Source organism: Musca autumnalis, unplaced genomic scaffold, assembly GCF_047663935.1.
Source record: "Musca autumnalis isolate F117 unplaced genomic scaffold, ASM4766393v1 scaffold_2, whole genome shotgun sequence".
NCBI lineage: Eukaryota > Metazoa > Arthropoda > Insecta > Diptera > Muscidae > Musca > Musca autumnalis.
Window position 1 is genome coordinate 76,773,904 of NW_027411755.1, and position 19,090 is coordinate 76,792,993.

Below are 19,090 nucleotides of genomic sequence, written 5' to 3' on the forward strand. Positions count from 1 at the left end.
AAAATCTTGACTTGGGTGGTGGATTCAGCCTGGATTAATCAGATACATAAATTACAGATTCAATTTCTAAATTTAAATCTTAATTATACGCCATTTAGTGGCGGCGCCCATCTTAAATATTGGGGTTGTATAGTGCACTGTATTCTTCTTGTCAAGCTCTTTTATTTGATACCCATATTGGTGGGATTGATAAAAATTGTTATCAGCCATTTGGTAGCGGCGGCCATATTAGATTTCAATTGTGCATAGTAAATTGTATTCTACTTGTAGAGACCTTTCATTTGATACCCATGTTGGTGGGATTGATAAAACCTAAATTATCCGCCATTTTGTAGAGGCTGCCATCTTGGATTTTAATTTTATATAGTACATTGTATTCTACTGTTTGAGCACTTTCATTTGATACCCATATTAATGGGATTGATAAAACCTACGTTATCCGCCATTTTGTAGCGGCCGCCATCTAGGATTTCAATTTTTGTAGTATATTGTATTCTGCTTGTTGAGCCCTTTCATTTGATACCCATATTGATGGGATTGATAAAACCTACGTTATCCGCCATTTTGTAGCGGCCGCCATCTTGGATTTCAATTTTTTATAGTATATTGTATTCTGCTTGTTGAGCCCTTTCATTTGATACCCATATTGATGGGATTGATAAAACCTACGTTATCCGCCATTTTGTAGCGGCCGCCATCTTGGATTTTAGTTTTTTTATAGTGTATTGTATTCTGCTTGTTGAGCCCTTTCATTTGATACCCATATTGATGGGATTGATAAAACCAACGTTTTTATAGTGTATTGTATTCTGCTTGTTGAGCCCTTTCATTTGATACCCATATTGATGGGATTGATAAAACCTACGTTATAATTTATAATGATAATGAATAAACATAATTGTATTGTCACCAAAATCCAAAGTGTATACAAAATTTCAGATTAATCGGTTGACAGGAAGAGGGTGAAATTTGAATTACTAAATTTGACCCAAGAATAAATAATAAAACAAACAGGGTGAGCTAAATAAAACCATTTAAAAATAATGTTGTTTTCGTGCCCTAAATTGGCTCCTGTCCATAAGAGAAAGTCTTAAATCCCCGGCCAAAGGCCGGCAAATTAGAAAAAACTTACAATTTAAAAAAAATCAGATTTTTTCCGTCAGCTGGTAGAGTATTCAATTTGTTCCAAAATTGTAATTAGAATTTCATTTAAGTGGCTGGCAAAAAAATCTTATGTTGTGTGTTTGTAGAAATTATAACTGCGAAAAAGCTTTATGTATGTTTCTTTTTTTCCTTTTCTCTATCCAAAATAAGGCACATTGAATGATAATGGATTCGATATATTGGGATGGATTTGTTATTTTTTGGATTCCTTCAAAGCGACTCTCCAGATATAGAGACGACAAAGATTTGGCGATCCTCAGGATACACTAAGCCAGGTTATATTCAAATCAAGTATAGCAGTTGTACTCCAAATGCATTCGTCGATAGCTGATTTACAGCAAACGTTCAGCAACATATAAACAAAACGAAAATAGAAAACGACAGTACTTTAGTACAAAGTTAAAGACATTGCATTAACATATAACAATTTCTTATTTTCAAACTATTAAATATTAACTCACGAACTCCCGGTTGAGAAAGAGCATCAACAGTGTAACAAGCATTAAAATCGATCTCTGCCTTACTTCTTGTGACAGGAATAAACAAGGATATCTCCAACAGCAGCAAAATATTCAATATACTAAGGGACAAGAGTCCATATATGATCCAAGACAGCTCCAGTTTTTCTGAAGAGAAAGAAAATTCAAAAGGGCAAATGGGGGGAAAGGGATCGGAGAGTTAAATGAGTAAAATTCCAAAACAAAGAGTAACTTAAAAAATAGTATCACAGATAAGGTATCACAGGGTGTGGTGGGGTAGGAAAAGCTAATAGGTAAATTTTAGCCTCCTTTATAAATCCAAGGACATCTCTAAAGAGACATACATCCTTGGACCGGAGGAGGGTCGTCAGTCTATGGTGTTGGGAGAAGAGTTGAGGATATTTTTTTCTAAGGATAATATATCTCATACAATTGAAAATCAAGTGCTCGGCACTTTCAGGCGCATCACATACCTCACATCTATTGTCATCACATTTTCCAATTCGTTGAAGGTATACTTTATCATACGTGTGTCCAGCTAAAATGCGTTTGAATTGCTTCATATCCGCCGGATCCAAATTCATTTGTTTGAACCAGGGTTTCTCGTATATGTTGTTTACGATCTCAAAGAAGAATCGTCCTTTATTTTGCGACAAAAGTACAAATTCATCATTCCAACTTTCCTTGGTTCTGCTTTCAATTTGATTTAAGGCCTCAGCTGGTGAAAGCCAGGGTTCTAGGGGTGCTCCAGCTTCGACCGCTTGTCTCGCCAACCAATCAACTTCCTCATTAAAGCTTATGCCACTATGTCCAGGGGTCCAGACTATATGACATCTCTCAAAATGACTCTCTCTTACTATGTTATGACATTCTGCAACCAAAAAGTTGTCAGTTTCCACAGCGCCCAAAGCCTTACAGGCCGCAAGGCTGTCTGTAAAAATGACACATTTAACATAGCCGTCTTCAGCCGCAATTTCAAGCGCTTTCTTTATAGAATAAAGTTCACCAAATGTCGACGAAGAACTGAAGTTGATATTGAAGAGAAATTTCTGACATCTTGAGATATTAAAAACACCACATCCCGTGGCCTCCACCCCAACAGACGCATCCGTAGCAAAGATGGTAAAGTTATTTTCCTTGTAGAAGTTGATTTCGCATCTATAAATTGAAGCAATCATTTCTGGAGACGAGTTTTTCTTTGAAACAGGTAGAAGATTTGTTCTGATCTTCAGATTATCTTCCGGAGTGTGAGGGATCAGACGAATTTTTTGAAAAATATCGGAGAATTCATGGTATATGGCACTGAGACTGGATTTCACCAATGGGTTATCAGCTATAATGTCATATAAACTTTCATTGTTCACAGCATTTCTAATGATTTCCTTTTCTGTTAAGAATTTTGCCCGAAACTTAGGAGGTAATTCTCCTGCCAGAACATAACGAACATGAACAGGTGTTGACTTGGTGACTCCCAGGGACCTTCTTATCATCTCATTTTGTAACCTCTCAATTCTTTTATTAACATAATCAGGAGCATTGGGTGACGTAGGGGATGGAAGATACCAAGCAACGGTCCTGACCGGTTTTAACATGGCAAAGCCCAGGATTTATCTTGGTCCCTCTTTCGTCTCAAGTGGACACTGACCTCCCCGTGGTGTCACCTGGGGAACTGCCTTTAACACCCGTTAAAGGTAGTGAGCTAACATGTGCCGCGCGTTCACCCATAAGAACGTTAAAAACTTGGGTTTGGGCGTCGGGTTAGTAACCCTCCCCTAGAAAAAACAGCCTACTATAAAAAAACGAAAGAAAAGAAAAACAAACCCCTCTAAAGTTGACGAACCCCGCAAACGTTTTAAGGACCATGATCTGCGAATCTGCATCTGGAATGTTCGCACTCTTTATAGAGAAGGTGCAGTCTTCGCATTGGCAGACGTACTTGAAAAGTACAAGGCCGATATTACTGCCATACAGGAAGTACGATGGATTGGGAAAGGCGTAACAACAACACCTAAAGGTGACGCACTGTATTATAGCTGCCATGACGTAAAGCATGAGTTTGGTTGTGGATTCGTAGTTAGTCGTAGGGATACGTAAAATCGATTTCGGTTAATCGATTAATCGATTATTAACCGTAAAATTTCCAAAAGTCGTAGTCGACTATTGATTGTGCGAAAACCGAAAAATCGATTATTCTTAGTCGACTTTCCGAAGACGGAGTCAACTATTAGTCGTAGTCGGCTATTAATCGTGGTCGACTAGTAGGCGTAGTTGACTATTGGGTGTGCTAAAACCGCATAATTGGCGGTATTTTTTTTATACATATAACCATCACGGATCGCATCCACGAAAATGGTCGATTATATTCGATTATAATCGATTTTCGGCGGTTTACGATTAATCGAAAGTCGACTTTTAGAACACTCTCAAATAATCGACTAACCGAAAATCGAGTTTTAAGTTTTTGACGAAAACCGAATAATCGAAAATCGATTATTGCAATTCACTGTGTATCCCTAGTTAGTCGGAGACTAAAACATCTGGTATCCAGCTTCACCCCAGTGAATGAAAGACTTGCTGCAATTCGAATAAAAGCTAAATTCTTCAACATCAGCTTTATTTGTGCTCATGCTCCCACTGAAGAAAAGGACGAACAGACCAAAGATATATTTTAGCGCTTAGAAGAAACATATGACCGTTGCCCTGTCCATGACATTAAAATCATTCTAGGCGATTTTAATGCCAAAATTGGAAAGGAGAATATCTTTGGCCCAACAGTCGGGAAATTCAGTCTCCACAGTGAAACATCTGACAATGGTATGAGGCTAATAGACTTTGCAGCTGCAAAAAACATGGTAGTTAGCAGTACCAGATTTAATCATCTCGATATTCATAAGGGCACCTGGCTGTCTCCAGATCAGAAAACAAGAAACCAAATTGATCATGTTGTAATAGATGGAAGACATTCATCGAGCGTGTTGGATGTACGATCGTTCCGAGGCGCAAACATTGATTCGGACCACTACCTTGTTGCAGCAAAGGTACGCACCCGCTTAAACGTAGCAAACAAAGTACGAACAGACACAACACGAAAGTTAGACATCGGTAAGCTGCAATCACAACAGATAGCCACAGCATATTCCACTCAACTAGCCCAATTGCTTAATCAAAGCACTCCTCATCCCGATAACATATCAGCGCAATGGCAAAGCATTGCCCACTCCATGCAAACAGCCGCAAAATCCATACTTGGATACCAGAGACCTCCACCAAGGAATCCATGGTATGATGAGGAGTGTCGTGCTGCCACCGAAGAGAAAAATGCGGCATATAAGGCTACTTTACAATCCGTAGCAACGCGTAGCGCACGAGAGAGATACCGGGAGAAAAGGAGGGAGGAGAAACGTCTTTTCCCCAGGAAAAAGAGAGAGATGGAAAAGCGGGAGTGTGAAAAAATCGAGATGTACAGGAGCCAGAATGAAGTCCGAAAATTCTACAAAAGAGTGAAGCATCAAACTGATGGCTTTGGTACAGGCACATCCTCCTGTAGAGACCAGCAAGGTAATTTGGTAACTGATACAGACGCAGCGAAGGCGACGAAGATACCACAGTCCCAATCCCAGAAGATGGTATTGAATGTATACCGCCCAGCCAAGATGAGGTAAAGACAGCAATAAATCGGCTGAAGAATAATAAGGCAGCAGGGGCCGATGGCTTACCAGCCGAGCTATTCAAAACCGGAGGCGACACGCTGATAAGGTGTATTCATCAGCTAGTTAGCACCATCTGGCAGGAAGAACGAGTACCCGACGATTGGAACCTGAGTATCCTGTGCCCCGTCCACAAGAAGGGAGATAAGACTGTATGCTCTAACTATAGGGGCATAAGTCTACTCCCTATTGCCTACAAGATCGTGTCAGGGATATTGTGCGAACGACTAAAGCCTATGGTCAACGAGATAATTGGACCATACCAATGCGGCTTTAGACCTGACAAGTCCACCATTGACCATATATTTACCCTGCGGCAAATCCTAGAGAAGACCAAAGAGATGCAGATCGACACCTACCACCTTTTTGTCGATTATAAAGCAGCCTTCGACAGCCCGCTGCGTTCAAAGGTATTCCAAGCCATATCTGAATTTGGTATTCCCGCAAAGCTCATCCGGCTTTGTAAAATGACTTTAACTGACACGAGGTCCTCAGTTAAAATAGAAAAGAACCTCTCCGAAGAGTTTGGTACCAAAAGAGGTTTCAGACAAGGAGACAGCCTTTCGTGTGACCTCTTCAACATCCTGCTAGAAAAGGTTATACGAGAGGCAAACGTCAAAAGAAGTGGCACAATCTACACCAATAGTCACATGTTACTTGCTTATGCTGATGATATAGACATCATGGGCCGATCAGTAAAAGAAGTAACTCATACCTTTATAAAGGTCGAAGGAGAATCTGCTAAAGTGGGTCTGGCGGTAAACGGTGAGAAGACCAAGTTGATGGTGTCGACGCGCAATGCGTCCGTTGAGCTCGGACCGACTGTGGAAGTTGGTTCCTATAATATTGAGGTAGTAAAAGACTTCGTCTACCTCGGCACCCCCGTAAACACAACAAACGACATCAGTTGTGAAATAAAAAGAAGAATTGTATTGACCAACAGATGCTACTTTGGTTTAAGTAAGCAGTTTAAAAACAAAGCCACATCTCGTCAAACAAAAATAACGCTCTACAAAACACTGATACTACCCGTGCTGATGTATGGCTCCGAAGCCTGGGTACTTGCGCAAGCAGACAGGGCAGTGCTTGGTGTGTTTGAGAGAAAAATTCTTCGAAAGATCTACGGACCAATCTGCGTTGACGGTGAATATCGACGTCGCATGAACCACGAGCTGTATCTGCTATACAACGACATGAATATTGTTAAACGTATCGAGATGCAGCGATTGCGTTGGCTAGGCCATATCATAAGAATGAGCGATGATGAACCCGCTAAAAAGGCGTATAAATACGGACCGCTTGGCGGTGCACGCAGAATTGGCAGGCCAAAAAATAGATGGCGCAAACAAGTGGATGATGAGATGGAAAGGCGCGGTATTCCAGAGTGCAAAGCAACAAATAGAGAGGAATGGAGATCTCTTCTTAGTTCGGCCTATTGAACAAGTGTTCTGTAATGGGCCAGCTAAGTAATCAGGAGCATTAGCAGTCGTTGTCCGACTGTATTCAACTTTAGATCTTATGAAACTTTTATATACATTAATAGCAACCTTAGGGTGCAGCCCGTTTCTGATAGATGTCAAACATTTCAAAAGATTGACCCTGTTTTTGACTTCTTCTCCTATGTATTCATAATGATCTCTAACTGTCATCGAATTGGTTATAATCCTTCCCAGGAACCTGCTCAATTTGTCTTCCATCCACATTAAGACTTATTTGTTTTATGCTGTTCTTGGCAAAGTATACAGAATTGGATTTCTCAGGATTAAAAGATAAATTTAAACTGCCACATCGTCTTTGGAATTCTCTAACTTTCCTCTGCAGATGTTCATTCGCCATGTCAAAGTCTCTATCATACACCATGATTAAAAAATCGTCCGCATACTGAAACATCATTGTTCTATTATCTTCTAGTTGATGGAGTCTAGCAGTGTACATATTAAAAAGGATTGGTGATAAACAGCTCCCTTGCGGAATTCCATTGGTGACTACTACTTCTTTCTCTCCCAATTTTAAAATCCTTTTGGATAAAAAATTTTTTATCCAACTGGATATTTGTCCATTTACGCCATATTCAATCATCATTTTCGCCATTGTGTTTAGCTTGACACAATTATAAGCGTTACTAATGTCCAGAGACAAAACAAGAACTTTATAGTTATTCGCTTTTAGCAAGGCAACTCTATGTATGAATTCATTAAGACATGATGAGGTTGACAAGCCTTTCCTATAGGCAAAACTCCTGGGAGGTTATGATGTTGTTATTATCAAAGAATTCAGTCAACATATCTTTAATCATGAGATTAATACACTTGATGTACACCGAAATGAGGGATATGGGCCGATAATTCATGATCGTGCTAAGATCCCTGTTCGCCTTGGGGATAGGGACAACCTTAATGATCCTCCAACTATCCTTTATAGAGTTTTCAATAAACGAGTTGTATAAAGTACCGCCCTTTTTGAAATGCCTGGGAGAGCTTTTAGCATTTCGTAAGTAATTCTGTCTTCTCCACCAGCCGATCCTTTTCTTTTTTTGCCCAGGATCCTTTCAAAATTATCAAAATCAAAAATAACGACCCCATTTTCAACCTCAAAGTCAAGCTCCTCTGTTTCCTCATCATCATCTGGAACCTGTTCCTTCAAGTGTTGCAGGAAGGCCATGTTATTATCATTGTTCCACATTCTACAAACTTCCATGTCTCTTTTGCGAACATTATTGAGAAACTTCCATGCATCGCGCAAATTAGCATTTTTGTTGACTTCATCTATTTTCTTGAGAAAACTTTCATTTTTGGCCCTTTGAACCGACTCCTTCCATTTTTCGACCTCCAATCTGGCATTTTCAAGGTTGATGTAACTTGGATATTTTCTGGCCTTCTTGACCGCGGCCAATTGACGCCTATACATAGTCGCCAGTTCCTCATTCCACCAGCTCTTAAGCACTCTGCCAGCATCCAGCTCTCCTGTGGCTACATCAACTTCATCCATCATTGCCTCCTCAATCTTATCCATATCTGGTTCCAGAGAAAGACTACCCAGCGCCTTTATCAATTTTCTTTTGTACAGAAATTTGCCATTTTTCCTTTTTCCCATATCTAGCTCCAAAGAAATCGGAAGGTGATGACTACCTCCAAAATTTCCTTCCACAGTGTCCCATTTTGCATTTAATCCAACACTAGTAAATGAAAGGTCTGGAACCGAGCCCTGGGAGTCCCAACTTCTCCTAAAGGTCTCTTTTCCATTATTAACACATACTAGACCAGTTTCCATCACGAGCATTTTTTCGAAGTAGTGTGGTCACCCCAAGACCGATTTCTTGCGTTGAAATCCCCACAGACTACTACGTTTTCCAAGTTATCAAGAAATCCAAAGAGTCTTGAGACCTCATTCTTGAAGTCATCAAAAGAAGTTGACGGCGGAAAATAAACAGAAACAAGAGTAAAATTGCGTCGAAGATTCTTTGTTTTGACAATGACAATATCCTGCTCAGTTTCATAGGTAATTTTGTTGAATTTAATGCATTTTTTCAGCCCAATAGCCACTCCACCGTAGCCATCAGCTCTGAATTTTTGTACAAGATTAAAGTTTAAGAGTTTGTTTTTGCCTTTCCTGTCCTCTGCGAAAATTTCAGAAAGAATAACAATATGACAACCAAATTTGTTCACAAAAAATTCAAGAAAATTTTTGTTACGTTTAAAAGACTGGATGTTAAACTGAAGTACCTTTAGAGACTCCATTATTATACCCTCCACCATATGGAGGGTATAATTAAATTTGTCATTCCGTTTGTAACACATCGAAATATTCGTCGGAGACCCTATAAAGTATATATATTATTGATCAGCATAAAATTCTATGTCGATTTGACCATGTCCGTCTGTCCGTCCGTCCGTCAGTCCGTCCGTCTGTCTGTTGAAATCAAGATACAGCTCGCAATTTTAAAGATAAAGAGTCAAAATTTGGTACAGAAGTTTATATTACTTGCAGGATGGTTGGTATTGAAAATGGGATATATCGGTCCACGTTTTGATATAGCCCCCATAGAACGGTACCTCCCGATTTTCGGTATTTTTAGCTTCATTATCCCACCAAAATGGCTGAAATTTGGTACGTAGTCTTCTTTGGGGGTATAAAACTTTTTCCCAGAATTTTGTTGGTATCGGTCCACACCTTCATATAGCCCCCATAGAACGGTACCTCCCGATTTTCGGTATTTTTAAGGTTTTAGCTTCATCGTCCTACCAAAATGGATGAAATTTGGTACGTAGTCTTTTTTAGGGGTATAAAACTTTCCCCCAGAATTTTGTCGGTATCGGTCCACACCTTCATATAGCCCCCATAGAACGGAACCTCCCGATTTTCGGTATTTTTAAGGTTTTAGCTTCATCGTCCTACCAAAATGGCTGAAATTTGGTACGTAGTCTTCTTTAGGGGTATAAAACTTTCCCCCAGAATTTTGTCGCTATCGGTCCACACCTTCATATAGCCCCCATAGAACGGTACCTCCCGATTTTCGGTATTTTGAAGGTTTTAGATTCATTATCACACCGAAATGGCTGAAATTTGGTACTTAGTCTACGTTGGGGGTACTCAAACTTTCCTTTTAAATTTGTCAGTATAGGTCCACGCCTTCGTATAGCCCCCATAGAACGGTACCTCCCGATTTTCGGTATTTTGAACGTTGTGGCCTCAATATTCCACCGAAATGGCTGAAATTTGGTATTTAGACTACGTTGGGGGTACTCAAACTTCCCCTTTAAATTTGTCAGCATAGGTCCACGCCTTAGTATAGCCCCCATGGAAAGGTAACTCCAGATTTTTCGTATTTTTAAGGTTGTGTCTTCAATATTCCACCAAAATGGCTGAAATTTGGTATTTAGTCTTCAATGTGATATAAAACTGTTCGCCAGAAATATGTCTGTACAGGTCCACTCTTTCATATTGCCCCATTTCTGACTAAAATTCGTCGGTATAGATCCACGTGTCGATATAGCCCCCATAGAACGGTACCTCCCGATTTTCGTAATACTGAAGATTGTGACGTCAATATCCAACCGAAATGGCTGAAATTCGTTATTTCGTCTTCCAAGAGTTATAAAATATTCCAGAAGAGTATTATCAGTATAGGTCCACGTCTTCCTATATCCCCATAGAAGCGTACTTCTTGAGATTCAGTATTTTTATAAGTTTTAGCCACATTCTCTTACCGAAATATAGGAAATTTGGTATTTAGTCTTCTTTGAGCCTAAAAACTTTCCGTCAGAAATATGTCGGTATAGGTCGACGTTTTACCGAAATTGCTGAAGTATTAAGTCTTCTTCATACACGAAAGGAAACTAATTATTCCATTTTACTTCAATACAACTTGTGGTGGAGGGTATAACAAGTTCGGCCCGGCCGAACTTAACGCCGTTCTTACTTGTTATTATTATTATTGGTTTCTCCAACTGACTCCTCATCTAAAGAAATGCCATATTTTTCAAATCTCTTGTGAAAATGATTGATTGCATCAACAGCATGCTGATTTTGTTCCATTTTGACAAAGTCCATCATGAACTTTAAAAGTTCTTTTGTAATTTTCTCAAGTTCTGACGTCTTTTGATCATCTCTGGGATATACAGGAGCAGAAGGAGCAACTCCTGGGAACATTCTATCCTGCATCTGTACCCCAGGCTTATGTACATACGGCTTCTTGGCAACCGAGTTGAATGTATTTGGTGTCATCATCCTATTAATATCATCTTCTATGCTCCTATTACATCCATGTTTATCACCGTTTGTTTTTTCTTTATGACCTGTGGGAAGAGAAGGAAAATTAGCCTCATCCCAACGAATCTCAAAGCGGTTTTGATTATAGTACATATTCCGCACCTCCCTCTTCGACAACTTCTTCATGGTCATAATCTTATTTATCTCCACCTCCTTTTCCCATGTTGGACACTTTTTCATGTCCTTACATGTATGATCTTTTCCTTTACATAGGATGCACATTTTGGCATTGCAGGTATTGTCGCACTCATTTTCCCCGCACTTCAAACACCTGGGCTTTGACCTGCAGCCCAACTTTTTGTGTCCAAGCCGTCCACAATTATGACATTGCCTTATTGCCGGAAAAAACGTCTCAACAATCAAAACTGTATAATTAAAGACAACCCATGATGGGTGGTCATCCCCATAGAACCCCACTTTGACCGTTTCCGTAGGCCTGGGCTCAGCCTCGTCATCAGATCGTCTTACAAATCTTCTCACTGACGCCACTTTTCGATCAGAGACAATACCCTTCAAAAGCTCATCTTCAGAGAAGGATACGGGTACATTCCTGATGACACCAAACGTCTCTACGAAATTCCTGGGTATAAATGCCCTCATTTTCCTTTGTTTCAGATCTTCATTTTCGACAAAACGATTAGCGGAGGCCATGTCCTCAAATGTCATCTTATAAAGAGTAACCCCAATCGCTTCCACACGCACTATTTTCTTTAGCTCATCAGCACTTATATCCTTTATTTTTTCAATAAAATACAAGCCGTTCTTTACGCGCTTGTTATTAATGTTATCAACTTTGCATGTGTCTACCAACACCATAAACTTACCCTTATATTCTGGTGTATATAAAACCACCTCGTCATTGAATCTTCTTTTTTTTGCATCTTGCTTGCCATCAGCCATCGTCTTCTGGTTGCTTGCCTTAACCAACTTATCACGTCCACCATTTTCTTTTAGCATTCTTTTGCCGACCAGCGTATCTCTCATAGCAACTTGATTTACACTACCACCATCACCATTTACAGCGATCCCCTCTCCACACACGCCATCTTTCTCGCTCGCTTTATTATAATCAGCTTCTCTCATAACGGCATCTTCAACACCAGCAACAAATGCCTGAGGTACAGACGCCATATTTGTGGCACTTGTAACCTCAAAAAATGTTGAACACCAAAAAATTCAATATTCCAGAAAAAATCTTCTTCAGGCACAAAACATAAGTTTGCCAATTAATTCCAAAAAAATTTCGCTTCACAGCAATTGGCCTTTGCAAGGTTTAACCACAATCCACAAACAAATTGCACAATTGTAATTAATTACCACGTTCTAAACGGGTTCACAAATTCCTTGTCGCTTCACTTATTCTCTGTTGTTATGCTTATGCTTATACACTTTGATACGTCAGCTCTCTACGAAATCTCAACCAGGAATGATGGATTTGTTATGTCAACAATGTTCTTTATGTAGAAATTACTTTTATTACAATGGGGGTTGACACTTCGCATTGATCCAAAACATAAACAAAACTCATTACATTACGAAGGCATCACTTAGCACAGAAAACGCCGTCACTTTATTCATATGTGAATGACATGATGAACTAGATTCTGAATCGTTCGTTCGTTGTGGATCTTTCGGTCTGCGCTCAGTGAGCTATTGAACTATATCGACTGATCTAGCTCATACGCTCTTTTCAATGAATCGTTCAATTGAACTAGTTCGTTCATGAACTATACAACTCTAATACGAAAAACCGATGAGCTCTGTTCCTTTACGTGCAAGAATCTTCAAGTTTTACTACTTTTTACTCGAAAAGCGTTCCTATACTTCAGACAATTCATATGAGAGCAGTTTACAACTTTTCCTACTTTTGCCGGTTTTATCACTTTCAAAAGTAAAGGAACAGGCCGACATGGTCTGGTTATTGTTTTGATGCATCTATGTATGTATATTGGCTCATGGCAAAATTACCAAGGAAGTGGTATCACACCAGCTGTTCGAATATGAAAAGTCAAATCCCTCTTGCATTTATTTATTCTTGTACATAAATTGAGGCTTGGGTAAGCGTGATTTAATTTCATGAAAGAATAGAAATGTTAAGGGTCAAATACATACGGTCCCTTTAGTGTCGCGGATTAGGATAGTTCATAAATATTATATTAGGTCTGTTCGATAACTTCGCAAGTAAAAGTATTTACAAGTACTTACAACTGCGTAGTAGAAAAACCAAGTAGCTTCTAGCAGGTTCTGGATGAGACATTTAGTTTTGAAAAAGTGCAGTTTAAGACCCCCTCCCGGACACCCGGATCTCTTTCAAATGTCCATGTTTTTTCGGAAGTCCATTCTTTTCGACGTGGAGTCCTTTAATATTCCGTAGGTATCCTTGATCTGATCACACTGTTTTAAAAGACAACCAAAACAATGTGGGAGTTTTTTTCTGTCCATAGTTGAAATGGCCCCCACAAAAACTTTTAATTGTTATTTTAAACGCAAGAAATCAATTTTAGGTATGGTGAATGTCTTTCTTTTGATATTTTACAGAATTTGTAGTAGTATTACAAAAATTATAGTACATACAAAGATAGGCTGTCTTCCGTATTTTCAGTTGCTTTGTATTCGTGCTTGAAACCAGGTGTTCTTAACTCTAGAGTTCCATACTAGAGTAATTTTATAAAATTGCAGTAGTGGGGAAATCGATTTAAGAACCCCTAGTTTCATGCACTAATACAAAGCAACTGCCAATACGGAAGTCTGCCATATGTTCGACTGAAGTAGAAAATTTAATTGATTTAAGGATATCTTGCATCTTTCGTACATGGGAGTTCCACACTGCTATTTTTTATATATTATATGCATGTTTAAATTTAAATCAAGTTTTGTACGACGATCTCTAAAATATACTTAAGGTAAGTTGTAAAAGAAATAAGAAGCAATGATTTCTTTAAGATATGTTGCATTTCGCGATACTATATACTTCAATTATTATTATAGGATATTGTTAAAATCATAAAACTACCCAATAGTATTAAATACAAAATTATAATATAAAAAAATCATTTGTTTCACTTTTACATTATTCATTCAATAATATTTAAATTTTCTGGCGAAATAATTATACTATTTTCATCTAATGTTTGGTTTACATTCGGCGTCTTTTCGTGATTTCGCGCGGAATCAAGCAAAAATTATCATGAGGTGTGTTCGTTTACTCAACAATTTGTACAAATTTGTACAAGTCCAGTAACTTCTTGTAATCGACTAAGGTCTTTTGCATTGTACTATAGAGTAAACGAAAAACATCCAGTAACAATTTGTACAAATTTTGAGTAAACGAACACACATATGATTTCGCATACAAAAATTAAATCATCTCATTTCGTGATTTCAGCGAAATCAACATCGAAATCACAGTACACATGATATACAATCCTGTTTGTGACTGAAAAAGTACCAAAAGTTGCAACACTTTTCGCTTGTCACAATGAACAAGGTAGATGGTCAATTGCTGCAACAAAAAATTTTAGAATCAAAATTTTTAAACAATGTGAAAAAAATATTAGATTACTTTGTTACAATGCTATTTTTCATTGCGTTCTCGTACTTTTTTAATGGTAATGTTAGAAAAAAGAGCGAAATGTCTAAAATTGCTTCCCCATACAAATTTCTTAAAAAATACGGGAACGAAAAAATGACGGAAATTGCAAAAACTGCAGCAAATCAACATATCAGCTATCGTATTTAGATGATAATGAACATGTTGCTAGCTTCTACTATGCCAAAATTGTATGACAGAAAAGAGGAGCATAGGGTGTTATTCGGCGCTATTTTTATTTAAAGAGAAGTGTAAGGGCCTGTTTCACTATGTCGAAACAAAATGAATGCGAACGAAAAACACCTAAACTATGCTTTTCATGGTAATATTGACTTTTTTGCTTCGAAACAACTACAAAATTTGAAAATCATACACGAGTTTAGTAGTTTTTCTTTCGTTTTCAATTTCGTTCGACATAGCGAAACAGGCTGTAAGTCTTGCTAGACTTCGGAGTACGGGAACGGGTTCTATACACAATTAATACGATATATAGATAGTTTTACGATAATTTTCGAAATAAAGTTGTAAAGTTCTATATTGTCGTATATTTTTGATGACTAATTGAATTTGCAACAACTTGTTTTGAAAATTCATGTTCGATCAGCTGCGCGTTTGCATCTACCTTGATCATTGTGATATGTATGAAATCAACAAAAAAATAAGTGTAAACACCGGGATGTATTTCAGGATTTCGTGAAATCCAGTGGATTTTAGAGCGCAAGTGTAAACTTGGCATAACAATGCACTATTTACCGTATCATTAAAAACATTAATTAATGGGCCGATTCCGTACAGCGAGGCGAGTCATGTCGCGTCGTCTATCGTCTCTGTGACAAAATTTAAAAAATGCACTACGTACAGCGATAGAAAATAATCGTCGATAACAAGTTATTTTTTTTTTATTTTATTTTTATTCGTTAGTAAAAATGTACGGCGACAGCTAATTTGTTGTCGCCGGTAAATGAACATTTCGGCGACAAAATTTGACGACGTCAGGCGATATTGCCATACGGAATCGAAAAATTGCATTTGGCAACGCGACACGACTCGCCTCGCTGTACGGAATCGGCCCATAACTCTATAGCAATGGTGTGCACGGCCATCCACTGGTGGTTTCTATAAAATACTCTTAATTTAATTAATTCATCAACACTTGGGCGTTTAAGTATTTTTTGTAATAATTCTTTAATAATTATTTTGTACAGTGAGAGCCAAAAATATTCGGTTTTCAATTTCACCAATAATAACACCTCAGTATTTTAGAAGCCCATGCCAATATCCAAAAAACCAAATACTTAAAAAAATGTTGGTCCTGTGGCAATTAAAAAGTGTATGTAACATGGATCCATGGCAACCCTATAAGCGAGAATAACAAAGAAAACGTTGTTAACCCTGTTTTCTATGCGTCAAAAATATTCGGTTTTTGTTACTTTTGTTAAATATTTTGCCAAAAAAACAGGTTATTATCGAACTTTTTGTGCAATATTAGTATATATTTTAATAATTGCGAACATGATCTTTGTTCCTGTGTACAAAAATATTATATTTTATAGCAAATTATTAGAATTTAGCGCTAAGGAAAAACGCTATACCAGAAAAGGGAAAACTGGTCATATTTCCTTATAAAAACAGCAGAAATAAAAGGAAATTTTGCTTATTTTTGAATATTTATTCGGATATAGTTGAAATCATGTGCAAAGGTAACGAAAATATAGAAATAATCGATTTCGTGAAACACATAATCTAGCCAAAACCAAGATTTGGGAGGGAAGGTAGAGGAATCTCCAGAAAAATTACCGCTAAACCACCACTAATTTTCTTGAAATTGGTCACTGAGTCCTAAGTGACTTTCAGAAGATAGAAAATATGCACTTACATTCCCAAAAAATCGTAAGGATAAAACCTTTCGTGGAACAAAGATTCTGTTCGCAATTATTAAAATATATACTAATATTGCACAAAAAGTTCGATAATAACCTGTTTTTTGGCAAAATATTTAACAAAAGTAACAAAAACCGAATATTTTTGACGCATAGAAAACAGCGTTTTCTTTGGTATTCTCGCTTATAGGGTTACCATGGCTCCATGTTACATACACTTTTTAATTGCCACAGGACCAACATTTTTTTAAGTATTTGGTTTTTTGGATATTGGCATGGGCTTCTAAAATACTGAGGTGTTATTATTGGTGAAATTGAAAACCGAATATTTTTGACACTCACTGTAGCACGATTTTAGGTAACATTAGTGCTTAAATATGTTTAAATATGTAATGAAACAACAAGAAAAATTAAATATTAATTCTCCCTTAAATTTTCTCTTTTCCTATTTTGCTCACCATTGCTCTATAGCAGCATTCGGCACACAACAACAACAATTTGAGCAAACACTGTTGTCAGTGCATGGTTTTTCAATTAGTGAGTGGAGAGAGAAGCTCTCTTTGCTTGCTCGCGAGTAAAGAGGTGCCGCATTCTGCTCTATAGTATCTCTGTACTCCTCTTCTGTTAATTTAGCCTTATGATTCCAAATATTAATGTCACCTTTTTGTAAGCAAACCCGACAAGACTCATCCAATTGCAGTCGTCTCTGCCATTTTGGTGCTTAGTTATTCGGTGTATACAATCAAAGAACGGCGCTTCCTTTTTTCTTACCCAAGGAAATAGGATTGATTCCAAACTCTATTGTTTATTTGTTTAGCCTGCCAATTCACGGCTGATTCAATTCCGTGCAAGCTAAACGTCTATTGCTTGTGTTGATGTTGCGGGCATGTTGAGACTTTTCTTGTCACCCAGTTTCAGTTTCGGAGAAACCACTGTTAAAGACTGGAGTCATAGCGGAATTTGAGCTATCACCAGCTATACCACTGATGAATCAATAGACAAATGACGATAATCACAGGAACCACCAAAATCTGTGGATTCCATAGGCTCTTCTGGACATATAAATTCTCCATCTCGTTTTATAGATGATGTGGATGAGGTTTCAAAACCATGACCGTGTGAAATTCCTCCGGTAGACCTGGAAAGGAGAACAATTTATGTAAACAACGAAACTTTATAACATCCATCAATGTCCTTACCTTCTCCAAAGAATACAATGTCGGGTTTCATCAATTTCTGAAACCGGCGGTGAAGCATCCACACTCTGTTCTACATTGGACTGGCAACGTGGGCATACGGGTATACGCTGGGCAAAGATGTCTGCCCGTCTGCATCACACTTGTATTTGCATTTGGTACACGATGCCGTCGAAAAGAAAGCATGACACTCAATAACATTTTTTTATACCGGCCACTTGTTGAGGGTATCGATGTTTTGTGTGTAGTTCCTCAATAGTTTTTGTTCCTAATGAAATTCAGCCATTTATTTGTTCCACCATCAACGCAACATAATAGGGAGATGGGAATAGGGGAATAGGAATGGGGAGGAATTTAGGGACTGGAACGGGCATGCCCTTCGCTGTGCACCAAAAGGCTGCAAGAATATTAAATTATTATTAAAAAGTTTAACTAAATAAAAAGTGAGAACTTACTTTTCAAGAGAAATAAAATACATTGCGGGACATTCCGGACATTTGAAAGACTTGACATGTGTTCTTTCGTGCATTATTAATTGGCTTCGTCTATTAAATCCCTGGGAGCACCTAGGGCAATTAAATGGGTTTTCCTCAAGGTGCCTCAACATGTGCCGTTTTAAATTTTTTGCAGATGACAGTACGTCATTGCACTGAATGAAATTATAAATTTAAATAATTATTTATTATACTATAAAAAAATACTTACAGTAGGGCAAACATGTTGACTTCGGTCTCCCTGCCGTTGTTTGCATTTCTTTAATACAGACTCCTTGGACATAGTAGCCACCGTAATTGCCGGCTTGGAGTTCTGTTTGGCAGACTCACCATAATCCTTCACAATTTCTTTATATGTCTCCAGAACACAACTTTGTACACTTTGTCTGTCACTGTTGTCATCGATGATGTGATGGTGCTGATTGGGAAGTGGCAAGTGCTGATTGGGAAGTGTCAAGTGGGGACAGAAGTGTTTGAAAGTATATTGGTGTGGAGGAGGTTATTGTAGGTATAGGAGGTAGGGTAGTTGATGGGAGGGTTGTTAGTGGAGTAGATGTTGGGAATGTAGGTAGGAGATTTAATTTAAGGTGGGGGTGATTTGTTGTGGTTGTTGAGGTAGAGGAGGTGATGTTGGGGGGGACGTTTAATGTTTGTTTTGTTGGTAGATTTAATTTAAGAGGGGGGGTGGGGGGGGGGGGTGATTTGTTGTGGTAAAGGAGGTGGTGTTGGTGGGGGGTTTAATGTTTGTTTTGTTGGTAGATTTAATTTAAGGGGGGGGGGTGATTTGTTGTGGTAGAGGAGGTGGTGTTGGT

At 38.3% G+C, this 19,090-nt stretch overlaps 2 protein-coding genes across 3 annotated transcripts; both read right to left on the reverse strand.

The window, feature by feature from the left end:
* Nucleotides 1–1,239: 1,239 nt before the first annotated feature.
* LOC141394125 (uncharacterized) lies at nt 1,240–12,640 on the reverse strand. 2 transcript variants are annotated; one of them, XR_012410254.1, is made up of 3 exons: nt 10,770–11,916; nt 1,626–1,790; nt 1,240–1,491 (listed from the first exon to the last, which is right to left on the reverse strand). XR_012410254.1 is itself a non-coding variant. In XM_073968037.1 (3 exons), exons 1-3 carry the CDS (start codon nt 12,248–12,250, stop codon nt 1,421–1,423), a joined length of 543 nt encoding a protein of 180 aa, XP_073824138.1. In that variant the 5' UTR covers nt 12,251–12,640; the 3' UTR covers nt 1,240–1,420. The 2 variants fall into 2 exon arrangements, 1 of the variants encoding a protein (XP_073824138.1); XM_073968037.1 differs by lacking the exon at nt 10,770–11,916 and adding an exon at nt 11,944–12,640.
* A 4,286-nt stretch (nt 12,641–16,926) lies between these two features.
* Nucleotides 16,927–18,825, reverse strand: LOC141392842 (myc-associated zinc finger protein-like). The gene is made up of 4 exons (XM_073965817.1): nt 18,490–18,825; nt 18,240–18,433; nt 17,788–18,181; nt 16,927–17,726 (listed from the first exon to the last, which is right to left on the reverse strand). The coding sequence occupies exons 1-3, from the start codon at nt 18,559–18,561 to the stop codon at nt 18,139–18,141; spliced, it is 309 nt and encodes a 102-aa protein (XP_073821918.1). The 5' UTR covers nt 18,562–18,825; the 3' UTR covers nt 16,927–17,726; nt 17,788–18,138.
* Nucleotides 18,826–19,090: the final 265 nt, after the last annotated feature.